The 26,543-nt window shown below is 41.2% G+C and overlaps 1 protein-coding gene across 1 annotated transcript; it reads left to right on the plus strand.

Moving 5' to 3' along the window:
• Positions 1 to 689: 689 nt before the first annotated feature.
• On the plus strand, positions 690 to 5,765 carry LOC123822905 (carcinoembryonic antigen-related cell adhesion molecule 1-like). Its single transcript, XM_045845078.1, has 3 exons — positions 690 to 753; positions 1,609 to 1,959; positions 5,485 to 5,765. The coding sequence occupies exons 1-3, from the start codon at positions 690 to 692 to the stop codon at positions 5,763 to 5,765; spliced, it is 696 nt and encodes a 231-aa protein (XP_045701034.1).
• The last annotated feature ends 20,778 nt before the right edge of the window (positions 5,766 to 26,543 follow it).

The raw sequence follows: 26,543 nt of genomic DNA on the forward strand, positions 1-26,543 counted from the left end.
CACCCCAGGTTCTGTAGTATAACAGGATCTGGAGACTTCCCCTGTGCACAGAAGAGCACTACAGGTGGTTCTACCTTCATATTAAGTGGTCACAATTTGAATGGGCCCCCACATTACCTGGACAACTGCTGAAGCTGCATTTTTAAGATTTCACCTGTAAATAGAGATGTTGAAAAAGATTCACAGGGGATCTGATGCACAGGAGGGATGACATCATTTGACAACTTTTTCAGAGTTAGCTCTAGAACTCCTCCTCTGAAGGCAAAAGTCAAATGTGAAAGAGAGAGGGCTGATGGGGAGGCTACTGTAAACCTGACAGGGAGCTGTGGGAAATGCCTGAAACCCAGACACCCCAGGCTTGTGCTTTTCATAATGCAACATGGGAGTGGGTATCTGTGTATGTGTGGTATTGAGAGGCCTTAGAAGTTCTCAGGGAACAAAAGTATAGGGGATCAGTACTGGTTACAAGGTACAAGGGTGGCAAAAATGAGGGCTGGGAGAGGGAGGGTAATGTGCACAGACCCCGCCCCCAGCCCACATGACAAGAATAGTAAACATGCCCCAGAATAAAGCTCAGTGCACAGGTAGGACACACAGCACACTGCACCATTGTGGACAGAGGTGCCTGTGAGCCTTACAGAACCTCAGCTTCTCTCAAAGAGGAAGCCATAGAAGAGACAACATACACCATGGGGTCCCCTTCAGTATCTACCCATCGAGGACTTGTCCACTGGCATGGACTCCTGATGGTGGGTAAGTAGGAGACAATTCCTTGGGGTTTACTAAGGATCTGACACAGAGACTGGCTGAGGTCTGCTGAAGACACCAGTACTCTGAGAAAACAGGGAAGGCTTCTGATTGGACCTGAAGCTAAAGAACAAATGAGCAGAGTAGGATGAGAAAGGGGACTCAGCTACAGGAAAATCTCATAATCTGGAAGTGGTGAAAGTCAGAAAACCCTCAACTGCTGTGAGTTTCCTGTTATTTTTTTATGCTGATATACTGATTTATCAGGAAGCACCAGAAAAGTATAACAAGGAATTTTAGACAATGTCTTCATCACCAATCTCAGAAATGGGCCAATAAATCCCAGGATGTACAGGACACTGCGATCATGCATTCACTCAACCCCATGTATTTCCACATTGTTGCAGTCACTGGCGGTACAAGATCAGACAAGCCCTGCTATCATCAAGCCCATGTTCTATGGAGGAGAGAGAGACAAGGGAGGATCTAAATGTGATATCAGGTACCCATAATAGCCATGAAAAAAGAGAGTAGGGGCAGGTCAGAAAGTGAAAGCAGAGAATCTTTAAATAAGGTGGTCAGCAAAGGTGCCTTTCAAAAATTCCCCTGAGTACCAGGTGGCATCTGAACACAGTGAAAGGGTGAGCAAGACAAACAGCTGGAGTTTTTGAAACCAAAAAAATGAAAGTTTCAGAGGTGCTGAAGTAAAGGGGGTGATGTCTCTGACCTTGACCTGATAGAGACATACTCACCTGTAGACCAAGGCTGACACATAAAGTGAGCTTCTCAGGATTCAGGGCCTCACCTTTCCATCGCAAACTGTAGATACCAATAATCATGCATTTTTTTCTTATTTCCTAGTTTCATTCTTAAACTTCTGGAGCCAGCCCACCACAGCCCAAGTGACAGTTGAGTCGATCAATGCTCTCGAAGGGACAGATGTGACTCTACATATCTACCATAAGGCTCCCAATACAGCAGGCTTCCTGTGGTACAGGGAAGATGCCTCTGACAGCAATCATAATATTGCATACCTTTTACTAAACCCAAGAATCCATATAAGAGGTCCTCCAGGTGGACCAGCCAGAGTAGAGGATGATGGGTCCTTGCTGTTAAAGAATGTCACCACGAAAGACTCAGGAATCTACACCGTATTGGTCCAACTACAAAACTGCAAAAGAATGATTGCATGTGGAAGGCTCACTGTATACCGTGAGTAATTGCTCTCCGACCTCTGAGTGTCAGGTGGGGTGAATTCAACTTCACACACAGGACTGTTATACCCTAGGTACTACCTCCATTCCCCTTGGCATTTGGATTCAGGGTGGATTTTGGTGCTTCATGCAGGATACACAGAGAATGCAGACAAACTTCCTAAGAGCTCAGTTCCCTTCTCCAGTTTCAGCCTTGCAGACAGTCAGTGCAGACAGAAGGATCAGTTTGATGGGAGTAATTCAACAGAGGGAGAGCAGACTAATTTCAGCTTCCTGAACACCTGCCTATTCACTTGACCTTGAAAATGACTCTGTTGTACTATGTCAGAGCACAGTCTGAGAGGCCCCCTGAAATTCTTATACAGCTCATCTCAGAAACCCCTCCCAAGAACCCTGTATCAGGGATCTTTACTCCAAGGACCCTGATGAGTCTGTGCTAGGTTGGGTTTGGCCTCCTTAGAAGGACTGAGTGTGTAATAGTTTAATGGGTGCCCAAGTCACAAGGCTGCTGAGGCAGTCACCAGTCAGAGCTCATGGCCAACACCCACATAAAGCCAGAAATGGAGTTTGGTCTATCACCTGAGTTTTGTGTGAAGAGCAGTATTAGACAATGTCCTTGTATATAACTGACTATCTTGGGGGTCTCAGGAAAGTTCAGAGAAAGGTCAGCATCCCCAGAAAGGAACTGAGAAAAAAAACATGCTCCAGAAATCTCCTCATTCATCAGGGATCAACTAGGGGTTCTCTCATGTAGTTGACCAATAATGGATTCCTCTTTTGAGCAACTCTTCTATTTCACGATTTAGGTCAGATCCTCTAAATATTTAAGTCATTACACTGACACCCTGGCAGCCAAATATTCACTGAGAAGAAACTAAGAATCAGGGAGATACAGTCACTAAAGGAGAGTCACACATACCCTGAACAGGTGATCAGGGTCACTAGAGTTCTGTTTGTAGCCACAGACTTAATTTCTCTACCTCTGGGGACTTATGAGGGAGTCTTCAGATTCCTAAACAAACTAAGTAGTTCAGATCCTTTTCTCTTAGGTATCTTCAGTCACAGGAATACACTTTGGTCTGTGAGGAGAAAAAAATGGAGTCAATCTATTTTTACTCTAGAAAAACATTGTCTTCAGTAACAATCAGAGTCCCTGCATAGATTACCCAGGCATCCCCCTCAGGTGGTCCATCCACGCCTCCCTGCACTGGACTTGACGTCACTTATTTGTTTCCTGTTTTGGTGCCGTCTCTCCCAGCAGATGTAAAGCAAAGGACTTTTCTTTCTTATTCTCCACTATACCCCTGAAACCAGCTCAGGATGAATATTTAACAAGCACTCAGCTCCTTTTGATGAATTAGGAAGAAATAAATGGTGACTGACTGAATGAATGAATGAATGAATGAATAATCCAAAATCTCTTCAGAGCCTGGAACCTGGATGCAGATTCCTTGGAATCCTCACCATAGGGAACAGTCTTTCCTCGTCCCAGGAACTAAGACCATCATCTCAGATCCTTTTCTTTTCTTTAATAAAATAGGACTTGCTATTGGTCTTAGGCACTAGGGTATTAATAATAATTTTCACATACAGAAGAATTTTAAGATTTTTTCCAATTTCTGTTTCATAGCCATTTAACACAAATTTCCCACAAGTGCCAGAATTTCAGCAAGTCCATGCTGCCCACTTGCTCTAAGACACTGATTTTGCATTTTCACAAGTCCTCAGCTACCCTCAGGGGAGAGAGAATGGCTTTCATGGTAAAGGGAAGAGCACATGATTGTGCTGCCATTATCAGCTTCTGCCTGTCTCTTTGTCTTTTTGCTAAATCATTTCTTGGGCCCTGCTCTATCATGCATTGGCTCACTGGCTCATTTCAGTCACATTCACCTCAGAAGACCTGATCTACCACTTAGCCCAGGGCCTGAGAAGTCAGTCAGCTTGTCACTGGCTTGCTTCTGTTCTCTATGTGTTATTTCTGCTCAAACCTCACCCAGCCTCTAGGATATTCTGGGAAATAGTGCCTCATAGAAACACACTTCAGATGGGCAATAAATGTCTGTGTAGCAAGAGGGAATGGCTTCTGGTCAGGCAGGCAGGCAGGTGGTCAGTGAAGAACCAGGGGAATTGGTCTCTCTGAATTCTTGTCTTATGTCTTTTTTTAACCAACATTGATACTTAACTGACACCTGAGAAAGTCTGCAGTTTCCCCCAGACATATAGCTGGAGGACATGCATCCTCCGAGTGTTCTGATTCCCAAACATGTTCTTGTGATATGCTGACCTGCCTTGTTAGTTCTAAGACTCACGTTGACTAAGAGGTGAGAGGTACCAACTGTGCTTGAAGAAGCTTTTGGAGATATCAAAGGTACCACACAAGGCATTTTTTTTTCTTTTGCAGAGCAGAGGTAACCACAACCAGGATCACAAGCAACAAACTCAATCTTGAGAGTTTTGATTTTCATTTTTGTACATAATAGTGGTGTGAGCATCTTTTTCTCTAACTATATGCTATTTGTATACATTCCCTGGAGAAATACCTATTCCAATGTTTCATTCCATTTTTAAATCAGAAATATGGTTTTCTGGTGGTTGAGTAGTAGATGTTTTTTTGTATATTCTAGATATTAACCTTTTATTTTTTGTATGATATGCAAAATATTTTCTCACATTTCATGGGTAACCTTTCAACATGTTATGCCTTTTTTGATGAGGAGAACTTTTCATTTTGAGAATATCCAAATTGTCTATTTTTTTGCCTGTCTTCTTAGTGTCATGTTCATAAAATCATTGCCAAATTCAATGGCAGAATGCTTCTCTTGATAATTTCTATAAGCATTTTAAAGTGTTAGGTCTAACCTTTAGAATTTGATATAATTTGACTTAATGGTGGTTAGTTCACATATTCATTTGAAATTAATTTTGACACAATTTTGACTAAATTTTGTGTAGTATCAGACAGGGATCCACATCATTAATTTTCATGTGGATATTGCTGTTCAACAGCATTCATTGAAAAGGCTGTATTTCCTCCATTGAAGTCTGGCCCTTTCTCTTTTTAAATTTAATTAATTATTTTGTTGTTGTTGTTCAAGTACCTCTGTCTCTATTTTCCTGCCACCACTTTCCCCCATCACCCCCACCCCCACCTCCAACCCACAATCCTTCCCCCCTTTGGCTTTTTCCATGGGTCCTTTATACATGTTCCTTGATGACCCTTTCCCCCTTTTTTCCCCTGTTATTCCCCTCCTCTCTCCCCTATGGTTACTGTCAGTTTGTTATTTATTTCAGTGTCTCTGGATATATTTTGCCTGAGGTTATATGGGGACAGAGAGGAGTTGCAGCTCTTTCCTTAATATTTTCACCTGGACTTAGACAATTGTCTTCCAAATGCCTGGACCACCCTCTGGTGACCTTTACATAAGTCACTGTGGGCTGTGAGTGGCTGAGATCTCTGAGGAAGCCAGGTGGCTGCATGTCTGAAGCCCATTCTCAATGAGTCCCTTTTTCTGTTTCTCCACAGCGCTTCTGAGAGCACCCACCCTCCTAGCCAGCAACACCATAGTCACAGAGAATAAGGATGCTGTGGTCATGACCTGCCACACAAATGCTGATGCCATCCATTGGTTTTTCAAAGGCAGAAGTCTGATGCTCAAGGAGAGAATGTGGCTGTCACGTGACCGCAGAAACCTCACCATATACCCTGTCCAGAGGGAGGATTTTGGTGATTATGAGTGTAAAGCCTTCATTCCCTTGAATTCTGCTAAATGTGCAACCTTTGTGCTGGATGTGAAACTTCAGTGATTCTCCTTTACCCCCTATGCTGTTAAAATCTAAATAAAGTAGTTTTGTGCAATATTATACTTGACTCATTCTAAGGGTAAACAGTTCTTAAAGAGTTGCAGAGTCAATAAGCACTAGAAAAAAATGAGCCAACATTGTCATTGTTGTTGAGTAAAGGTCACATTTCAGACCAATCCCCATCATGATTTGGTTTCATGTGTACCACGTCCACAGTGGAGGGGTCATTGTGACACTGTGTCCATCAGAGGATGAGCAGTAGTTGTGTGATAACAAATGAGAAAAGGTAAAGAGCTTAGAAAATCTGAGCTCTGTGTCTTTTCCGAGAACACATGTGGAGGGCACCTGTTGTAGACAAGGAGAATGGACAAGAGGACAACAATGTGAGTAGCAACACTGATTTTTGTGCTTCTCTTCAAAGTTTTTCTTTTTTATTTTATTTTATTTTATTTTATTGATTATGTTATTACACTTGTCCCATTTCCCCCCTTCCTTCCCCTCCACCCTGCACACCCTCTCCCACCCACATTCCCCCCTTTAGTTTATTTCCATGTGTCATAAGTTCTTTAGCTTCTACACTTCCCATACTATTCTTGCCCTCCCCCTGTCTATTTTCTACCTACCACCTATGCTACTTATTCTCTGTACCTTTTCCGCCTCTCTCCTCCTCCCACTCCCCTGTTGCTAACCCTCCATGTGATCTCCATTTCTGTGGTTCTGTTCCTGTTTTAGTTAATTGCCTAGGTTGTTTTTGGTTTTCCTTTAGGTGTGGTTGTTAATAACTGTGAGTTTGCGGTCATTTTACTATACATGTTTTTTATCTTCTTTTTCTTAGATAAGTCCCTTTAACATTTCATATAATAAGGGCTTGGTGATGATGAACTCCTTTAACTTGACATCAAAGAAGCACTTTATCTGCCCTTCCATACTAAATGAAAGCTTTGCTGGATAGAGCAATCTTGGATGTAGGTCCTTGCCTTTCATGACTTGGAATACTTCTTTCCAGGCCCTTCTTGCCTTTAAGGACACTTTTGAGAAATCAGCTGACAATCTAATGGGAACTCCTTTGTAGGTGACTGTCCCCTTATCTCTTGCTGCTCCTAGAATTCTCTCCTTCATTTTAATCTCAGGTAATGTAATTATGATGTGCCTTGGTGTGTTCCTCCTTGGGTCCAACTTCTTCAGGACTCTCTGTGCTTCCTGGACATCCTGGAAGTCTATTTCCTTTGCCAGATTGGGGAAGTTCTCCTTTATTATTTGTTCAAATAACTTTTCCACTTTTGCTCTTCCTCTTCCCCTTCTGGTACTCCTATAGTTCAGATGCTGGAATGTTTAAAGATGTCCCAGAAGTTCCTAAGCCTCTCCTCAGTTTTTTTGAATTCTTGTTTTTTCATTATTTTCTGTTTGATTGTTTCTTTCTTCCTTCTGGTTCATTCCATTTATTTGAGTCCCAGTTTTCTTCCCATCCCTATCGGTCCCCTGTGTGTTTTCCTTCATTTCACTTAGCATAGCCCTCATTTTTTTCATCTAATTTGCAACCAAATTCAACCAATTCTGTGAGCATCCTGTTCACCAGTGCTTTAAATGGTGCATCTGATAGGTTGGCAATCTATTCATTGCTTAAAAGTATTTGTTCTGAGGCTTTGATCTGTTCTTCTGTTTGGGCCATTTTTTTGTCTTGTTGTGCTTGTTATGTATGAAGGGCGGGGCCTTAGGTGTTCACCAGGATGAGCCAGCCCAGTGACTGGGTTGTGATGCTGTCTGTTGGGGAGTGGTCCAAGAGGGAACAATGGTGCTTGCTCCACTCTCTGTCAGATTTCAGTCCCTTCCATAGCTTCCCACAAGCAAATTGGGCCCCTCTGGTGCTGATTCCTGGGTGGGTGGGCTTGTGTATATTTTAGGACACTGTGGGTCCCTCCGAAGAACTCTCCTGTGAGGCTGGGAATCTCTCCCGCTGCCTCAACCCCCATAGGTGTTTTCAAAAGGTGTTTTGAGGCTTTATTTCCCCACACTGAGGCCCTGGGCTGCACATTATTTCTCGCTCCCCAGCTTCACCTGGTTTGTCTGCAATGAATGTGGGACCGCTCTGTCAGCAAGCCATTCTGTGTGCCTCACTGGGTCTGCCCTCTTCCATCCCACACCTGGGTCTGCTTGCTGCAGCCTGCATGCTCGGGATCCATCAGTCACTACCTTGGACTCAAGGTCCAAAAACCACCGTTTTTTTTTAATTTTCTGCTACCCCCTCCACCCTGCGCCCAACTCCACCCAGCTGCCCAACAATGCCCCTCTTACTGGACTGGATGAATGTGTCTAACTCTTTGGATGTCAGACTTCCTCCATACAGTTCAATTTTCTGTCAGTTTTGTTTTGTTTTGTTTTGTTTCGTTTTGTTTTGTATCTAAATTTTTGTTGTCCGCAATTTGGTTCTGCGAGGAGGCACAGTGTGTCTACCTATGCCTCCATCCTGGCCATCCCTTTGATGTTTTTCAAAAGACTACAAAAGTCTCTTGAGCATTCTTCCTTCTAGGTCAATAAAATTATGTGCATAAGTTCAGTACATTTCTGTTCTTTTCTTAATGAGGTATAATTGGAAACTTTCATTCAGTTGTTCTAGTTCAGACTGATGTGCATGGAATTTGAAATGACCTCATACTTTATAGAGCTAAGCTTGACATCTTCAGACTTTTGGTACCTCTTGCAGAAAAGACATCACCCAAAGCGAGTGAAACTGGAGTGAAGTGTTTGAGTAAAGCTTCCTAACATCAAGAGACTGGTAAAACTCCCATCATATTTTCCATGGAAAACTCTCATCAGAGCAAACTATGTAGTGAATGTCAATTCCTCTGCACTTAGGTAACTAGCTCATCAGGCTGAATTAGGTGACATCAGCCATGTTGTAGGGTCAAGGATACACTTCTCTCTTAGTGATTAATTTTGATGAATGGGAAAGTGACTATAGAGATAAACATAATGTCTGAATGGAAATCTCCAGAAGCACAGCCTTCTGGGAGATCAGGTTCTGGCTGTGGTCAGGGAGTCCCAGTTATCTTGCACCTCTTTACAAATTGCAGGAACTCATGCAGATGAAAATTATGTCTTGGCTGCAAGAGATGTAGTTTGTTTTCCTCCACTGGGCAGAAAGCAGTTTGGTTATGATGCAGAGGCCTTCATTTTCCCTCAGAGTTGTTAACCTTCAGACAGGTTCCTCCTGATTGCAGGCCTCTGGCCTCCATATTTTAGAGAATTCTCTTTAGAAATGTAATTGCATTTTGAAATTACATATTTTCTTGCCACTTGGAATACACATGAGTCTCCTTAAAATTATCTTGCTACTGTTATGATTCAGAGAGTATCTATAAAAGGATCTGTTCCCATCCTTAAAATGTAGTCATTCCAGTGTCCCTGTGTCTCAATTTCTGTGGGATGTACAAGCATAACTTGGGTGAGGACCTGTACATCCATGATGTAAAAAGACCTACTGTGAAGATTTTAAGAAAAGTTTTACTTTTATTTTTTTAATTGAAGGCTCAGTTTGTTTAAAAATATTTTAATCAGTGACATGTTTGTGTTTAAACAGTAACGTTCATCTTGTTTTTATTATTGTTCAAGAACTGTTGTATCCATTTTCCTGCCACCACTCCACCCAGCCCACACATATTTCCTCTTCCACCCTCAATCTTACAGTTCTTGGTCTTTGTCCATGTGTACTTCATACATGTTCCTTAATGACCCCTATTTTTCCACCATTATCCCACTCACCATTGCCCTCTGGTTTCTGTAAGTTTGCTCTTTATTTCAGTGCATCTGGTTGTATTTTGTTGGCTTGTTTGTTTTGTTGATTAACTTCCACTTTTGGGTGACATCATATGGTATTTGTCTTTCATGACCCAGCTTATTTCACTTAGTATAATGCTCTCCAGTTCCATCCATGCTGTCATGAAGGGTAGGGGCTCCTCCTTTCTGCTGTGTAGTACTCCATTCTTTGAGAAATCTTTGGTAGTTTCCAGTGTGTATATCTCCCAACTCTTTGGTTAAGCTTATTTCAAAGTATTCTAGTCTTTCTAATGGTATTGTAAATGGAACTATTTTCTTAATTCAACTTTTTAATATTTATTGTTGATGCAAAGAAATGAAATGACGCTGTTTGTCTACTGCAACTGCACTGAATTTATTAGTTTTAACATTTTTTTGAGGGGGGAATTAAATATTTAGTATTTTCTATATGTAACATTATGTTGTCTATTAAAAATTATTTTCTTTTTTGCTTTCCCATTTTGATACCTTTATTTTATCTTTCTGGCTAATTATTTCAGCCAAACTTCCAGTAATGCTGAATAAGTGGTCAGAGAAGCATTTTTTTATGTGGTTCATGATTTTAGTAACATTTTTGGTGTTTCTCCTGACAGTATTGTGCTAGCTGTAGGCTTTCAAGCATGACATTTAACATATAGAGTGGTTTCCTTCTATGTCTACAGTCCTTGTCCTTTATCAAAACCATAACCACTTCTCTCTAGAGATTTTACTTCATGTTGATATTCAGTTCATAGGCCAAGAAAGTAAAGTCTTGCAGGATTGAGAAATTATTTAGATGAAACTTCTCAAAATGGAACATTATGAATATTGAGTTGTTTCATCTTTCTTTCCCTATAAATGACTTAATGAGAGGTAAACGTCTTTGATTACAGTAAAGTTTAATTTTCACCAGAGAATTATAGAGGTGGTAGCCTGCTTTCTTTCACATTTAAGGAAGTTTGCATGAGGAGTGTGACCTGAACATTTTTGAAGTCTAAGAAACTTCTAGGAGAGAGTCAATAAAAGCTTATGAGAAAAAAATTTTGTATGATAATGTGGCTAGAGGATGACACATGGGTTGGGAAGTGGTTTCCTGAGCTGGTACTACAGAGATGTTCACAGAACAAGTCATGGGTCACCCTGGAGTAATCTGGCATCAGAGAGAAGGTGCTGTTTACTTTTTACACATTGTCATCTCAATGATGACAATAGTCATTCTGCATAGGTCAGGACCATCCCCGGGTGAACTTACAGAGTCTACTATATACTATGAGTGGCTGAGATCTTTGAGAAAGCATGGCCCCAGGGCCAAGCCCATTCTCAAAACATCACATCAGGCCTGGCTGGTGTAGCTCAGTGGATTCAGCACGGGTCTGCAAAACAAAGGATCACTATTCGATTCCCAGTCAGGCAGATGCCTGGGTTGCAGGTCAGTTCCCAGGAGGGGATGCACGAGTGGCAACCATACATTGATATTTCTCTCCCTTTCTCCTTCCCTTTCCTTCTAAAGATAAATAAAATAAAATGCTGGCTGGGTTGGGGAGTGATGGGAAAAAATAGAGACAACTGTAATTAAACAATAATAAACAAACATTTTAAAAAATCACATCATGTGTTTCTCTACAGAGCCCATGAAAATAACCATCCTCCAAGGCAGCAACACTACAGTCACAGAGTACAGGGATATCATGGTCATGACCAGTGACACAAATGTGATATCCACACAGTGATTATTCAGTCGTATGAGTTTGCCACTCAGGGGGAGAATTAATCTGTCCTGGTGTTACAGAAACAACCCCCCTCAGGGTCTTTTGTTACTCTAGGTTCTTCCCACTACTGTATTCAGGACTGTGGCTCTTAATGCCATACTATAGTAAAAAGGAAAGGAAATATTTAATTAAAAGACATACAGGTTTAGGTTTATGGCAGAATTACACTATTAAATCCCACTCCCTTCAGAAAACAAAGATAGAACCACAAACACACCGTTCTGCCCTCTCCCCTTTGTCTAGTCAGGCCAGTCTCAGAGCACACATGTCAGAAGTACTGGATTCCATAAGAAAAAAAAAACCTGAAGTCTGCAGCTCACTTCTCCTGGTTCCTCCCCATAATCCGTGCTTGGTTGGGCAGGTCTCCCTCAGTTTCCAACACCATCAGCTATGTCACCAAGATCTCCAGTTCTTAATCCAAAACTATGTGGGACCTCCTCATGGCCGGCTGTCCAGAGTCTCTTTCATCCCTTTTTTCCCTACATGATCCTTCCAGCTCCCTCATTATCCCCATCATACATGGTGGCCCACCTTTTTGTTTAAATCCTAGCCTGGATCCTCCTCCATATCCATTTCCAACTCCTTCCACAATTGGCTACACCTGATAGCAATCCCATAGTTTCTGCGTTTCTCAGCTGCCATAGTTATTCCAGGCAAACCTGGCCCCATGACACAGAAGCTGCCATTAAGTTGCTCTCACAGGCTCACAAAGTCCCTCTGGCTACATCTCATCACAGCTTAGGGTCATGCCCATCTCTCTGGCTCTGCCAAGGCAAAGATTTTAATATTATTACAATGCTGGCCAAGTTACCCTGTTACACTGGCACAACAGTATATTCATCACACACCCTGTCAAATAAATAATGCTGAGAATTACCAGTGTGAAATTTACCACATCAATTTCTTCCAATTACATGTAATACATGAGTGACACACCTCCCTCCTCTGTGTTATTAAAGTCAGATTTTTTTTGCACTTTTAATAGATTTTCTGTTGAGGTGGGAAGTCCTTAGAAGACTTTCACTGAGTCAATAAATACTCAAAAATGTGAGCTGACATTGTCATTATTGTTTCAACACTTGGCTATTGTAATTTGTGCTGCTATTAACATTGGGGTGCATAGGTTCTTTTGGATTGATGTTTTAGGGTTCTTAGAATATAATCCTAGCAGTGGAATTGCTAGGTGTGGAGGATACTGGCCAGCAGTATCCATCGCTGCAGATGCTCATCGAAACACAAGAAAAACATACACAATGACAACCGAAACCTGTGGGGAAATAGGGACGAAACGGCCACTCTCTCTAGTGGAGAGAGTCTGGAGTCACCGCCTGGGCAGACTTTTATTAAGATTACAGATACAGCTTGTGGATTATAGTCTGACAGGGAAGATCAAACAAGTAGGTAATTTTCAAAGAGGCTAACAGAACTCCCACTGGAATTCTGGGCTGAGATTTTGTGTTTTATCACTTAAAAAGACTACAGGACCTGAAAGGCTAGATTTGTGTCCTGCCTGTGCCTTCATATTCTAATTCAATAGCATTCTCCAGCAAGAAGATCTCACAGGATCTTGCATATTCTATGTCCCAGGACTGATTACCCCAGGGGTCCGACGACTCTGGTCTAGGCTGCACCACCCCTGTTATTTCCACAGGCCTGAGTTGGGCAGAGGAGACAAAGGTAGCCAGGAGACTTGGATTTCTCACAACTAAGAACAAGGACTCAGGCTTTGACAAAGTCTAGGGGGCAGGGGTCGATGTTGGTCACCCCTTCATTTCCACAGCCCCCCAAATCCTTTGCTGAGGCCTCAACAAGATCATGCCTGTCTTAGGCAATTCCCACCTTGAGAAATCTTACCCATCATTGGCTAACTGATCAAGCATTGGAGGCCAGGCACAGAACAGGCAGTGTTCAAGCCAGGGAAATAAGTTTTGTCTCCTTAGTGGCTCCTGGTTCGGAGGTCTCTCACTCAGCCTAAGTCACAGGGGGCTTACAGTTTCCTGAGACAAGGCAGGGTGGACCCCAACACTAGGTCAAAAGGCAGATCCATTGTTAGTTTTCTCAGAAAAACTCCATACTCTTTTCCATAGTGGTTGTACCAGGCTGCAATCCCACCAACAGTGCACTAGGGTCTCTTTTTCTCCACAACCTCTCCAACACTTGTTATTTGTTGCTTTGTTCATTATGGCCATTCTTACTGGTGTGAAGTGGTATCTCACTGTGGTTTTAATTAGCATCTCTCTGATAGCTAGCACTACTGAGCATCTTTTCATGTGTCTCTGGATCCTCTGTATGTCCTCCTTGGAGAAGTGTACGTTCAAGTCCTTTGCCCTTTTTTTAATTGAGTTGCTTGTCTTCTTAGAGTGGATTTGTGTAAGTTCTTTATATATTTTGGATGCTAAACCCTTTTCTGAGGTATCATTGGCAAATATGTTTTCCCATACAGTTGGTTCTCTTTTTATTTTGATACTGTTTTCTTTAGCTGTGCAGAAGCTTTTTATTTTGATGAGATCCCATTTGTTTATTCCTTCCTTTATGCCCCTTGCTCTAGGGGACATATCAGTAAAAATGTTGCTGCATGCAATATCTGAGATTTTCCTGCCTGTGTTCTCCTCTAGGACTTTAATGGTGTCACAGCTTATATTTAAATCTTTTATCCACCTTGAATTTATGTTTGTGTATGGTGTAAGTTGGTGCTCATGTTTCATTATTTTACATGTAGCTGTCCAGTTCTCCCAACATTATTTGTTGAAGAGGATTTTGTTACTCCATTTTATGTTGCTGCACCCTTTGTCTAATATTAATTGACCATAGAGACTTGGGTTTATTTCTGGGCTCTCTGTTCTGTTCCATTGGTCCATGTGCCTGTTTTTATGCCACTACCAGGCTGTTTTGATTACAATGGACTCGTAATGCAGCTTGGTATCAGGTATTGCAATCTCTCCTACTTTGCTCTTCTTTCTCAAAATTGCAGCAGCTATTCGGGGTCATTTATGGTCCCACATAAATTTTTGAAGTGTTTGTTCTATGACTGTGAATATGCCATTGGTACTTTAATAGGTATTGCATTGAATCTGCAAATTGCTTTGGGTAGTATGGACATTTTGATGATGTTAATTCTTCTGATCCATGAACATGGGTATATGTTTCCATTTGTTTGTGTCTTCCTTGATTTCTTTCTTCAGTGTTACGTACTTTTCTGAATACTGGTCTTTCACCTCTTTGGTTAGGTTTATTCCTAGGTATTTTATTTTTCTTTTTGCTATATCGAATGGGATTTTTTTCTTGCTTTCTGCTTCTGCTGTTTCACTGTTGGTATACAAAAATGCCTTTGATTTCTGGATACTGACTTTGTATCCCACTGTTTTGCCAAATTCATTTATTAGGTCAAGCAGTTTTTGAGTGGAGTCCATAGGATTTTCTATGTACACTATCATGTCATCTACAAACAGTGACAATTTTGTTTCCTCCTTTCCCATTTAAATGCCTTTTATTTCCTTTTCTTGTCTGATGGCAGTGGGTAAAACTTCCAATACTATGTTGAATAGAAGTGGTGGAAGTGGACAACCTTGTTTTGTTCCTGATCTTAGTGGAAAATATTTTAGTTTTTGCCCATTGAGTATAATGTTTGCTGCAAGTCTTTCATATATGGCATTTATTGTGTTGAGGAATACTCCCTCTATTCCCACATTACTGAGTTTATTTATAATAAATGGATGTTGTACCGTATGAAATGCTTTTTTCACATCTATTGATATGATCATGTGATTTTTGTCTTTGCTTTTGTTTCTGTGATGTATTACATTTACTGATTTGTGAATATTCAACCATCCTTGCCTGTGTGGGATGAATCCCACTTGGTCATGGTGTATGATCTTTTTAATGTATTGTTGGATGTGGTTTGCCAATATTTTGTTGAGGATTTTAATGTCTATATTCATCAGCGATATTGGCCTGAAGTTTCTTTCTTTGTTGTGTCTTTTTCTGGTTTTGGGATTAGAATGATTCTGGCTTCATAAAAAGATCTTGGGAGTCTTCCATCTTCTTGGATTTTTTGAAACAACCTGTGAAGGATAGTGGTTAGCTCTTCCTTAAATGCTTTGTAGAATTCTCCTGTGAAACCATCCAGACCTGGCCTTTTGTGTGTCGGGAGTTTTTTGATTACCATTTCCACTTCATCTGCGGTTATTAGTCTGTTCAGGCTTTCTGCTGCCTTTTTTATTGCGTTTTGGAAGATTATATTTTTCTAGAAATATGTCCATTTCACCTAGGTTTTCAAATTTCTTGGCATACAGTTCTTTGTAGTAATTTCTTATAGTCCTTTGTATTTCTGTGGTGTCAATTGTAATCTCTCCTCTTTCATTACTGATTGTGTTTATTCGGATCTTCTCTGTTTTTTTCTTGATGAGCCTGGTTAAAGACTTGTGGATTCTGTTTATCTTTTCAAAGAACTAGCTCCTGGATTCATTGATCCTTAGAATTATGCTTTTCATCTCTATGTCATTTAATTCTGGTCTGATCTTGGTTATTTCCTTCCTTCTACTTGCTCTGAGCTGTCTTTGTTGTTGTTCCTTGAGTTCCTGTAGACAAAGGGTTAGGTTGTTTGTTTGAAATGTTTCTACTTTTTTTAGGTGGGCCTGTATCACTATGAACTTCCCTCTCAGGAATGCCTTTGCTGTGTCCCATAAGTTTTGGGTTGTTGTAAGTTCATTTTTGTTTGTTTCCAAAAACTTTTTCGTTTCTTCCCTTATTTCATTCTGGACCCTTTCATTGTTGAATAGCATGCTATTCAATCTCATGATTTTGAGTGTTTCAGGTTTTTTCCCTTGAGGTTGGTTTCTGGTTTCAGTCCCTTGTGATTGGAGAAAATGCTTGATATGATTTAAATTTTCTTGAATTTGTTGAGGCTTGTTTTGTGTCCTATCATGTGGTCTATCTTTGAAAATGTTCCATGTGCATTTGAAAAGAATGTGTATTTTGCTTCTTTGGGTTGAAGGGCTCTATATATATCAGTTAAGTCTATTTCATCTAGGGCATTGTTCAATGCCACAATATCTTTGTTGATATTTTGTTTGGAAGATCTGTCCATTTTTGACAGTCAGGTGTTAAAATCTCCTCCTATAACTGTGTTGCTGTCACTATCTTTCTCGAAGTCCTCTAAGATTTTCTTTATCTATTTGGGTGCTTCTATGTTTGGTGCATATACATTTACAATGTTTATGTCTTCTTGGTGGATTCTTTCCTTGAGTATTATGTAGTGACCTTCTGGGTCTCTCTTTGTGGCCCTTTTTTGGATGTCTATTTTGTCTGATATGAGTATTGCTACCCTGGCTCTTTTTCCCTGTCTGTTTGCTTGGAATATTTGTTGCCAGTCCTTCACTTTCAGCCTGTGTAGGTCTTTTGCTCTGAGGTGGGTCTCTTGTAGGCAGTGTATGTGTGGGTCATGCTTTCTTATCCATTCAGCTATTCTATGTCTTTTGACTAGAGCATTTAATTCATGTACCTTTAAGGTTACTATTGATAAGTACTTTCTCATTGCCATTTTGTACCTGTGTTCCCCTCTCTTTCTCTCTCTCTTTTCCTTTCTTTCCTAAAAGCAGTCCCTTTAGCATCTCTTGCAGAGCTGGTTTGGTGGAGGTGTATTCTTTTAGACTTCTTTTGTCTGGGAAGCTCCCTATTTGGTTTCTATGTTGACTGAGAGCTTTGCTGGGTAAAGTATCCTTGGTTGCAAACCTCTGGTTCTCATTACTTGGAATATTTCTTGCCACTGTCTTCTGGTTTGGAGCTTTTCCATTGAGAAGTCAGCTGCTAACCTTATTGAGGCTCCCTTGTATGTTACTTCCTGTTTCTCCCTTGTTGCTTTTAAAATTCTCTGTTTGTCTTGGTATTTTCCCCTTTTAATTATGATAAGTCTTGAAGTGGGCCTCTTTGGGTTCCTCTTGATTGGAACTTTCTGTGTTTCCTGGATTTGTGTGTCTTTTTTTCTCATCAAATTAGGAAATTTTTCCATCATTACTTTTTCAAGTAGGTTTTCTATCCCTTGCTCTTCTTTTTTTTTTAAGTAACTTCTTTTTTTAAGATTTTATTTATTTTTAAAGAGGAAAGGGAGGGAGAAAGAGAGAGAGAGAAACATCAATGTGCGGTTGCTGGGGACTGTGGCCTGCAACCCAGGCATGTGCTCTGACTTGGAATTGAACCTGCAAAACTTTGGTTCTCAGCCTGAGCTCAATCCACTGAGTTACACGAGCCAGGGCTCCCTTGCTCTTCTTCTTCTCCTTCTGGTATTCCTATTATATGGATATTATTACATTTCATATTGTCTTGCATTTCTCTTAACCCCTCTTCATTCTTTCTGAGCCTCTTTTCCTTTTCTTGCTCTTTCTGAGTGTTTTTTTCTACTTTGTCCTCTAGCTCACTGATCTGATCTTCTGCTTCATTGATCCTGCTTTTGATTCCTTATACTGTGTCCTTCAGTTCAGAAAGTGTATTCTTCATTTTCTCATTTTCATTGTCCCTTGTTGATAGTTTCTATTTCTTTTTTTCATGTTGACGTAGTTTGCAGTAAGTTCATTGTAGCATCCCTGTAGTTTCTGGTAGCTCATTGTGAGCTCATTGATCTTCCTGATAATCATTGCTTTGAACTCACTATCTGATAGTTGAGTTGCCTCTATTTCATTTTGCATTCTTTCTGAGAATTCCTCCTTTCTTTTCAATTAGGGATTGTTTCTTTGTCTTCTCATTGTTTGTGAGACTCTTCTTGTGAGCCTCAGCTTCTTAAATTGATCTGTTCTGGCTCCCTGGGTTTATGGTGTGAACTTCTGTGGCAGAATACCAGTGATATTCAGTGGTGCATTCTCCTTGATCTCCCGAGCTCACTGGTCTTGGGCTGTCATTGAAGTTGGCTCTGTGTTTGTCTTTGGGTTTTGACTGTTGATGGGTCTTTCTTTGCCGGGTCATTCCCACCAGCTGGTTAACTGAGGGTCACTCTGTCCACCACTTCTTGTATTTTATTGTGAGGGCAGGTTGAGTTGAAGCTGGTTCTTCCATGTGTACAAGGTTTTGAGGATTCTCTCTTGCTCTTGTTCAGTTGTTTTTACTGGGTATTTTCTCCACTATTTATTTGTATTTCCAGATAGGTCCTAGATTGAGGTTTGTGTGGTTTCCACTCTCTCCTTGACCTTCTTCTGTTGTTATCTGTGGTGGTTCCTTTGTTGTTGGGTTTCCTCTTCCAGTGGGTATCCTGGTGTTCACTGCTTCCACCTACTCTTTCTTGTGATCAGTCGGAGGGGGAAGGCAAAATGGTTTAAGACAGCAAGAGAGTATTCTGTGATATTTACAGTAGCAGCCAGTAGAGAAGAGATAGGAGATCCTTTGGCTATATTTAGTGTTAAACATGAACTTTCACCCAGCTAGCTGATTTTTAGAAAGGATTGAAAAGAAGATGAGACTCTTGTTGGGGAGGGAAGGATTGTGAGTTGGATCTAGAAAGCAGTGAGGTTGTGGGAGGTCATGTTCTGAGGTAAGGTGAGAGTAAAGGATAGTAAATAGGTGTAGTGTGTGAGAGAATGGAGTTAACCACTACAGTAATAGAGTTCAGGAAACCGTGAAGTGGCCTATGATCTGGGAGGGGTCTTGTAAAGTATTTACAATTGTATGAAACAGCTATTATTTACAATAATATTAGAACAACAATCATATGACAGAATCTATGTGATCTGGATAACAAGAATAGGAAGTATAGGACCTTGAGTAGTGTGGTAATGGGACACAGGTAAAGTGAAGGACAATAAATTAGCAATACACTATGTCAGAGAGAACAGGGGAAACCTGTCAAATGATGCAGTATATCCAGCCAAGAAAAGAAGACTATACCAAAGAAGATGAATACAAAAATACTATTAAAATATAATATGTAAGAATAATAAAAAATACTAATAATACAAATACGCAATAACTTGCAGGTTCTCTGTAATAGCAAAGTGAAATTTGTCTCACTGTCTCAGTTGTTGTGATGCCCCTTCTTTGGGTCCAACTCTGGTCTTTTCACAGTTCCAGGTTTTTTATTTTTTGTCTGACTTGTAGGTGTTAAAAATAAAAGTCAGAAGAAGGAAGGAAGAAGAAACAAAATTGGATAGAACAAGGAAGGAATGAAACAAGAAAGAAGTAAAGAGAGGAAAAAGGAATTGAGATATTAAAAAATAATTAAAAATTTAAAAATTAGTATTTAAAAAAATAAAAATAGAATAAAATTAAAAAGCTTCTTGGTTTCAAAGTGGCCAAACCATTTTTTCTGGTCTCGCTGGCTGCAGGAGGCTGAAGTGCGATTGGTATGGCTTTTCTTCCTTCCCGATCAGCACTTAGTCAGCCTCGTGCCCTCTCCCTGGAGCCGTTCTGGCACCTCTCCATGGCGCCTTGTGTGTGGGATCCAGGTCTTTCCCCAGGGTTACCACTGCGGACTGGGGTGCGGGTACGCATGTACTCGGCCAGGCTGCCTCGGTCCCGCGGATGCACACCGTTCCCAGTGCTATGGGGGTGCGCAGGGTCTTCTGCACAACCTTCCTCACAACCTCGGGATTGCTGCCTGTCTGATTGGTGGGGAGGCCAGAGTGATTGCTGCAGGAGAATTCCCCAAACAGTGTCTGTCTTTTCACTTTTTCTTTTTGAGAAATCCTCCTGATCAAGCCTGCCATTCCATACAGTGGTCTGGCCTCTCTCACAGCCCAATTCTCCAGCCAGACCAGTGACTATCCGGGTCAGGGCCCTTCACTGCATGACTCTCAACTCAGCCAGCGACCTCAGACTCTGCAGGCACTCGCAGCCCCTGTGTGTTTGCCACTTAGACCTTATTCCCCTCTCTGTGGCTTCAAGCAACCACGTCTCTCCCAGTGCTTCTCAGACCCTGTTTGGTGGGGGAGGGAGCAGTTACCCTGGTTCTCTCCCAAGGACTCTATGGCAGACCAGGCAGGCACTTGTCCTGGGACTGCAGCTGCCCTGCACCCCACGCTGGTTCCTGGGACTGTATTGTCCTGAAGCACTCTCCTTATCATTTGGTTTTTCGGTATTTGCTACAATTTTTGGTCTCTTATTTTCATATATGCTGAGAAACTGTTGACTGTTTGCTCTTTTACTCTGAAGATCATCTAGGATTTTCTCCCTGTGTAGGGGAAGTGGAATATGCTCCCTCCTACCCCGACACCATCTTGTCTATCTCTAAAGAAAAAATTTTAATGTTTCTATGAAAAACTTAAGAAAAACAGCTTTCTGGAAAATCAGAACTTGCTTCCCACATATTTTTGAGCCTGTTTATTAATGGCTGTGAATTTGCAACTCTTTATACATTGCAGCAATTAATGGAAATGCAAACTGGATTTTGGCTGAAAGAGATTTAGTTGTATTCTTCTACACTGTGTGAAAAGCAGTTTTGTTATGACCTAGAAGGTTTAATATTCTCTCAGATTCACTGATCTGAACTTGACAGGTTCCTTCTGACTACAGGCCTCTGACTTCCTATTTGGAGCATTTTGTTTTGAAATGTACATGCAATTTGTAAATAAATGCATATTCTTGCTCTGCCTTTCTGAAATACACACAGGTAACCTCCAAAGCTTCTTGCCAGTCTATCTATCTAGAAAGTTTAGGTTCATCCTTCTGAAATTAATTCTGCTGGTGTCTATATATCCCAGTCTCTGAAAAATTATGGAACCCTAACTTGTATGGAAATCTTTACAGCCAACATGTAAAATGACCTCATGTCAGGGCCTCATGAGAAATTTTATTTGTCTTGTGTGTAAAGCCAGTTAACAAACACAGATGCCTATGTTTCCTCCTCTTCTTAAATTTTTTCCAGGCTTCTGTTTCAGCAATTTTGAGTTCATTCTCACTGCCATATTGAATGGGTGAGAATAATATTTTTGGTCCATTTTTTAATTGGTTTTACTCCTATTAAACTTTGGCAACATCTACCTGCAATTCGCTAATTCTGTCATCTTGCTCACTGTGTCAATCCTTCCCATATTTTACAACCTTCCAATTAATTTTTTAATCTGGCTACAATATTTCAAATAAACAATTCGATTTTCTTTCTTCACCTTTGACTTGGCATTCAAATCAAGAGATATCCTGACTGCCCACATACTTCTGCGGCCTACGTTTTCCTCAAAGAAGCCTTAGTCCCAGAATATGCAAAGAGGCAAAGGCTGTAAAGGATGCACCTGCACAGTAGACCAACCATCAACAGTGTTCTCATTTGATATCAATGTTCACTGCACTTTCAAGGATCAGGATTTCAAGAATTTTAAATACTATTCTGTCATGAAATTCAACAAATCTAATAAACATGAATGACGCTATCTTGTCAGCTGTGCACATGCCCAAAGTGGGTGACCCCGTTTTGATTGATCTCTCTCACCTGGAGTTTAGGACAGACATCAGTGTCCTCACTCTTTTGTTGCTGTTGTTGTTATTGGTGGTGGTGGAAGTTTCACAAACCACATGTCTGTCCTTTGATAGTTCACAACCAAAACCTGGGAAATGAAAAGTAAATCTCTCAGTTTTTCTGTTTTCTTTCTTGCTTCTCATTGCCTATGGGGAATTTGGCTGAAATCCTTGGAGGTGCAGCCAGAAGTGGATTGTGGGTAAGCAGAGGTGGGTAAAATAGGGGCCATATTGGATGGGGTCTTCGGAATCAGTATTAGAAATTGTAAAGCCTGAAGGGTTTGGGGGTTTTAGGCACTGCATAGGTTCAATGGGATGAAGGATGCTATGCAAAAGAGGCCTTCTGGGGGTCAATTTTTGGTTGAAAAATATGAATGAGGAGCTGTATATCTGTTGATGGAGGAGCAACTGGAGCTGGTGCAGGAAAGTGGAGGTGCCAATCTTACAGAATGGGATGGTGTGAGGGGTAAGACAGTTTTTAAGTACTCAGATACCTGCCCTGACAATGGGAACACTTTCCCTCAGTGTTCTAAGGGAAAACACTGAGTGTACAGGGTAGCAGAAGTCATGCGACACAGGACTTAGGATAAAGGAAAGGGGGAAAATAGATGAGAATCCAATGGGGGGTGGAGTAATAATCTTGAAAGTGATGATTGGAAACACCATGAATTCAGAAGGTGAGATGAGGTAGTGTAGATATTTGTATCAGGAAGAAATTTTGAGTGAAGATGAGTCAGACTAGAGAAAGGGTAAAGGTGAAGCCTATGGAAAGCAAGAACAGAGTCAATCTTGGGGATAAAAACCAGATGAATGGCTAGAGATGTCCAGTCTCCAGTCCAACAGAGTAGGGATGTGTGAAGCTGGCTCTCAAACTGTGGTCTGGAGTAAAAGATTTCACAGGGCCTGGACATGCTGCAAAAAGTCAAATTTAATTCCCGTACCACAATGTGTGTGTTGGTTGAGTCAGCAAGTTACCCAAGTCTTAGGGAATTTGTGTGTCAGTGAGTAAAGCTCAGTAGACATCTGGGGACAGGCAAGGGAGTGGCTAAAACAGTGTGTGTAGGATGGGAGATTACAGGCTGTGATGAATTTAGAGTGAGTGGCATCTTTTATTCCTTTGTTGATTAGTCAAAGTGAGCTTTCTCTGATTCCACAGGTAAGAGCTATGTAACAGGTCACAGTGCTGCAGTAGTTGATTCCAATGATCTGGTCTTCCTTCCTTATCTAATCCAGGATGTATTATTTTCACCTGTGATACATGCTGCTCTGCCCACCTGATGTTCTGTTAGTGGATGTGATAGGACGCAGGTCATGATGAAGAGTGCTAGCTATCTGGTCACATTGCCTCCGACATTCAGACTCTCCACCTTTCCCAAGGCAAAGGAACCAGTCCGAAAGGAGGTTTTATTTTTGTAAAAGGCACATCCTTGCTACAAATCCTAGAAATCTGCATGTAATTGTCTATGTAGTTCCCACCAGAGGCTTCACAAATTACTTTCCATTCTTCTATCATTCATGAGATAAAGGTACAAGTACAACTTGTTCTTCAGTCTGGAGGATACATCCATCATGGCCCAGAGTATTGGAGCCATGGTAGGCTCATAGAGGTGGCAGATCCTGGAAGGGTCACAGATGAGGATGTCACCACAGGTGCATGGCTGAAATTGCTCATCACTAGAGGTGATGTTGTTCATGGTGTCACTGTCATCACTGATGTCATTGTTTAAGTCCCTTGACATGAGCAGGCATTTACTTCCAACTTTGGGAACACGTGAGCCCTACTAATGTATTTAGATAACTTACCTTGTTCATCTCCAGTGATCAAGGATCTAGTTTTTTTTTAAAGTGTGCCCCTCAGGCTGGATGTGAAATATCCTTGATCTTTCTCCTGTGTTATTAAACTCTAAATAAAATTTTGAATTTTAAAATAAACATGTTGATAAGGTAGAAAGTTTTCAGATTTGCATTTAGTCAATAAATGCTCAAACTTGTGAGATAATTTCTCATGGAACTAGACAACTTTAAGAAATAAGCTGATTCCTGTCACCTCAGCCATATGTAGCCCTGCACATAAAAGGCTCTATTTTGGGACCTCCATGACATGGAGCTCAGGCCAGATATCAGTGTTTTATTCTTTGTTGTTTTTACACCCTCCACCTGCCTGTCCATAGACTGTTCACAACCAAACTATGGTAATTGGAAATAAATTTCTCCCCTGGTTCTGTTGTCATTTCCTTTCTATTGTGGCCTCTGGGTTATTCTGTGAAAATCATTGAAGACCCAACCAGAGGTGGACTGTTGGTTGGTAAGCAGAAGTATTGATAGAGGGGAACCAATGAAGGATGGTCTTCTACATATAGTCAAGGTGACAACTGCACACTCTGGTATGTTTGAGGTGGTTAGGAATAATATGGGTTCAAGAGGGCATAGGGGTACCACAAAGAAGGGTGTCACAACTATCAAGCTCTGAACCTAAAAAAAATGAACTAATCAAATACCTAGAACAGGAACACATTCTCAGAAATAGAGATCATATGGGGGCTATCAATGGGAGCTGGAGGGGAGAGAATGGGGGGAAAGGTACAGAGAATAAGAAGCATGAATGGTAGGTATAAAATAGACAAAGGGAGGTTAAGAATAGTATAGGTAATGGAGAAGCCTAAGAACATATATATAGGACCCATGGACATGAACCAAGGTGAGAGAATGATGGTGGGAGCGGGGTACAGGGTGGAGGTGCATATAGGGGAGAAAAAATAGGACAACTGTAATAGCATAATCAATAAAATAAACTTTAAAAAAGAATGGCTTTAGGTGACTTTAGGATAAGGCTAAAAAGTAACTGAGGGACTGTGCTTCCTGCTGAGGGAAGACCCATGGAGCTAGTGCTCTGAAGTGGGGGAGCCATTTGTCCAGATTTGGGTGAGCATGAGGGGTGAGACACAGAGTTGGGAGAAAGGACAATTTCTTGAAGACTCAGATTAGTTCCCTGACAGTGGGACAACATGAAGCATCAGATGCAGAATTTGGCAGGAGACATGAGACAGAGCTCATCAATATGAAAAGAGGGAGGATGCAAATGAGCATTCTGAGGAATGCTAGGAGTCTGGAAAACAATAAAATGTTGTAGGAAGGGGATACACTGAACCCAGAATATGTGCAAAGGGAGTTTAGGGGTTTGGGTCTGAAGGTGGTGGGAGTGTGGGGTAGTCAGACTACAAAAGGGGTTGGAAATTAACTGAAGTAGGTGGGGACTACAGGGCACACCTTGGGGTAAAACCAAACTGAAAGACACAAAAGTTATTCTACTTCTGACCCAGTAGAGAAGTGTGTAGCTCATTTTCAAAGTATGTTCTGGGGGCTGCAGTTTTCACATGGCCTGGGGGAGATGTGAGAAGCCCAATCTCACCCTTGTACCTCAAGACCTCACTCAGCTGAGTCAACAAGATAGCCAGGCTCCAGGAAGTTTGTGTGTCAGCTCTGACTATGATCTTGGGGACAACCAAGGAGGTGGCTGATGGAGTGTGCATGTGAGGGGTGGGATTAAGGGTCAGGATAAACTCAAAGTGGGTGGATCCTTTTTCTTCCAGTCAGAGTGGACTGCCTGTGATTCTTCTACACAGAAGAGCTATGTGACAGGTCACAGTGCTGGAGTGGTCAAGCACAGCCACTTGTTGGTTACTCTGGAGGGTAAGTGCAGCATGTCTCAAACTATTGAAGCTATGAAAGTCTCATAGATATAGCAGATCCCTGATTAGTCATGGGTATGATTGTTGATACAGCTCAAGCTTTGCTTCAACTTCTGATCACTAGAGCTGATCCTGTCATTGGTGTCACTGTCATCACTGATGCCATTGTCTCTACAGCACCAACATTAGCAAGAATACATTTTGATCTTTGAGAGAACATGCCTAAGGAAATTTTTAAAAACTTGTTTCACACATCTTCAGCAGGAAGGCCTTTAGTATTTACAATTAAGGATGATGTTAATTGTAGGTCTGTAGGCTTCTTATGAAGAGCTTGGTGTAGAATGACTTGATGGTTGAACACATCCATTTCTAGTGCAACAGATTGCCAGCTTCCTATGAAGTCAGTTCGAACAGGCTGTCGTAGGTTTAATGTCTACTTTTGCCATCATGGAATTCTTAATGACTTTTGAATAAAGAGCCCTATATTTTTATTGGTAAGTTCTTTTTCTAGTTCTGCCTGTAGGAGTGACCCTGGTTTAAAGGAAGTGATTGGATCTTTCGGGGGCATGCAATTCATAATGTGACCACCAGATGGTGATACCAACATGCTGTAACCTGGAAGAGCTATAAAGGGATGTGGAGTTTTCTGCTTTTTCACTCTTGTCATTACAGGTGTCTAATGAGCAGGACCACACTTCCCTCACACCTATAGCTCCAAGAAGGATGGTTCTCCATCACTGATGTTCTTCAGAGTTTTAAATTTAAAATATCGTGGTTGAATTGAATGTGAATAGCATTCAACAGACACAATGAAGTCTACACTAAATAATTGTCTTTAAAAAATGCTCCAGAGACCAGGTGTGAAGAATGCATGTGTGTGTGTGTGTGTGTGTGTTGGTGACCCAAAAAAAGCAGCTGAGTCTTCATGTCACAGGAGGACTTTGAATTAGATAATGCCTAAAAGTTAAAATAATAAGGAACTTCTAAGAATGTTATTGAGAGATGTCTTTGGTATCTTTTGGAGATCCCTGTTTGTTTGGAGGCAGAAATCTTGAGTGTGACCCAGACAGAGAAGCCAAGACCTTCCTGTGCTCATATTG

The sequence above is a fragment of the Phyllostomus hastatus genome, unplaced genomic scaffold, assembly GCF_019186645.2.
Source record: "Phyllostomus hastatus isolate PE091 unplaced genomic scaffold, TTU_PhHast_1.1 phas_contig_468, whole genome shotgun sequence".
Lineage (NCBI taxonomy): Eukaryota > Metazoa > Chordata > Mammalia > Chiroptera > Phyllostomidae > Phyllostomus > Phyllostomus hastatus.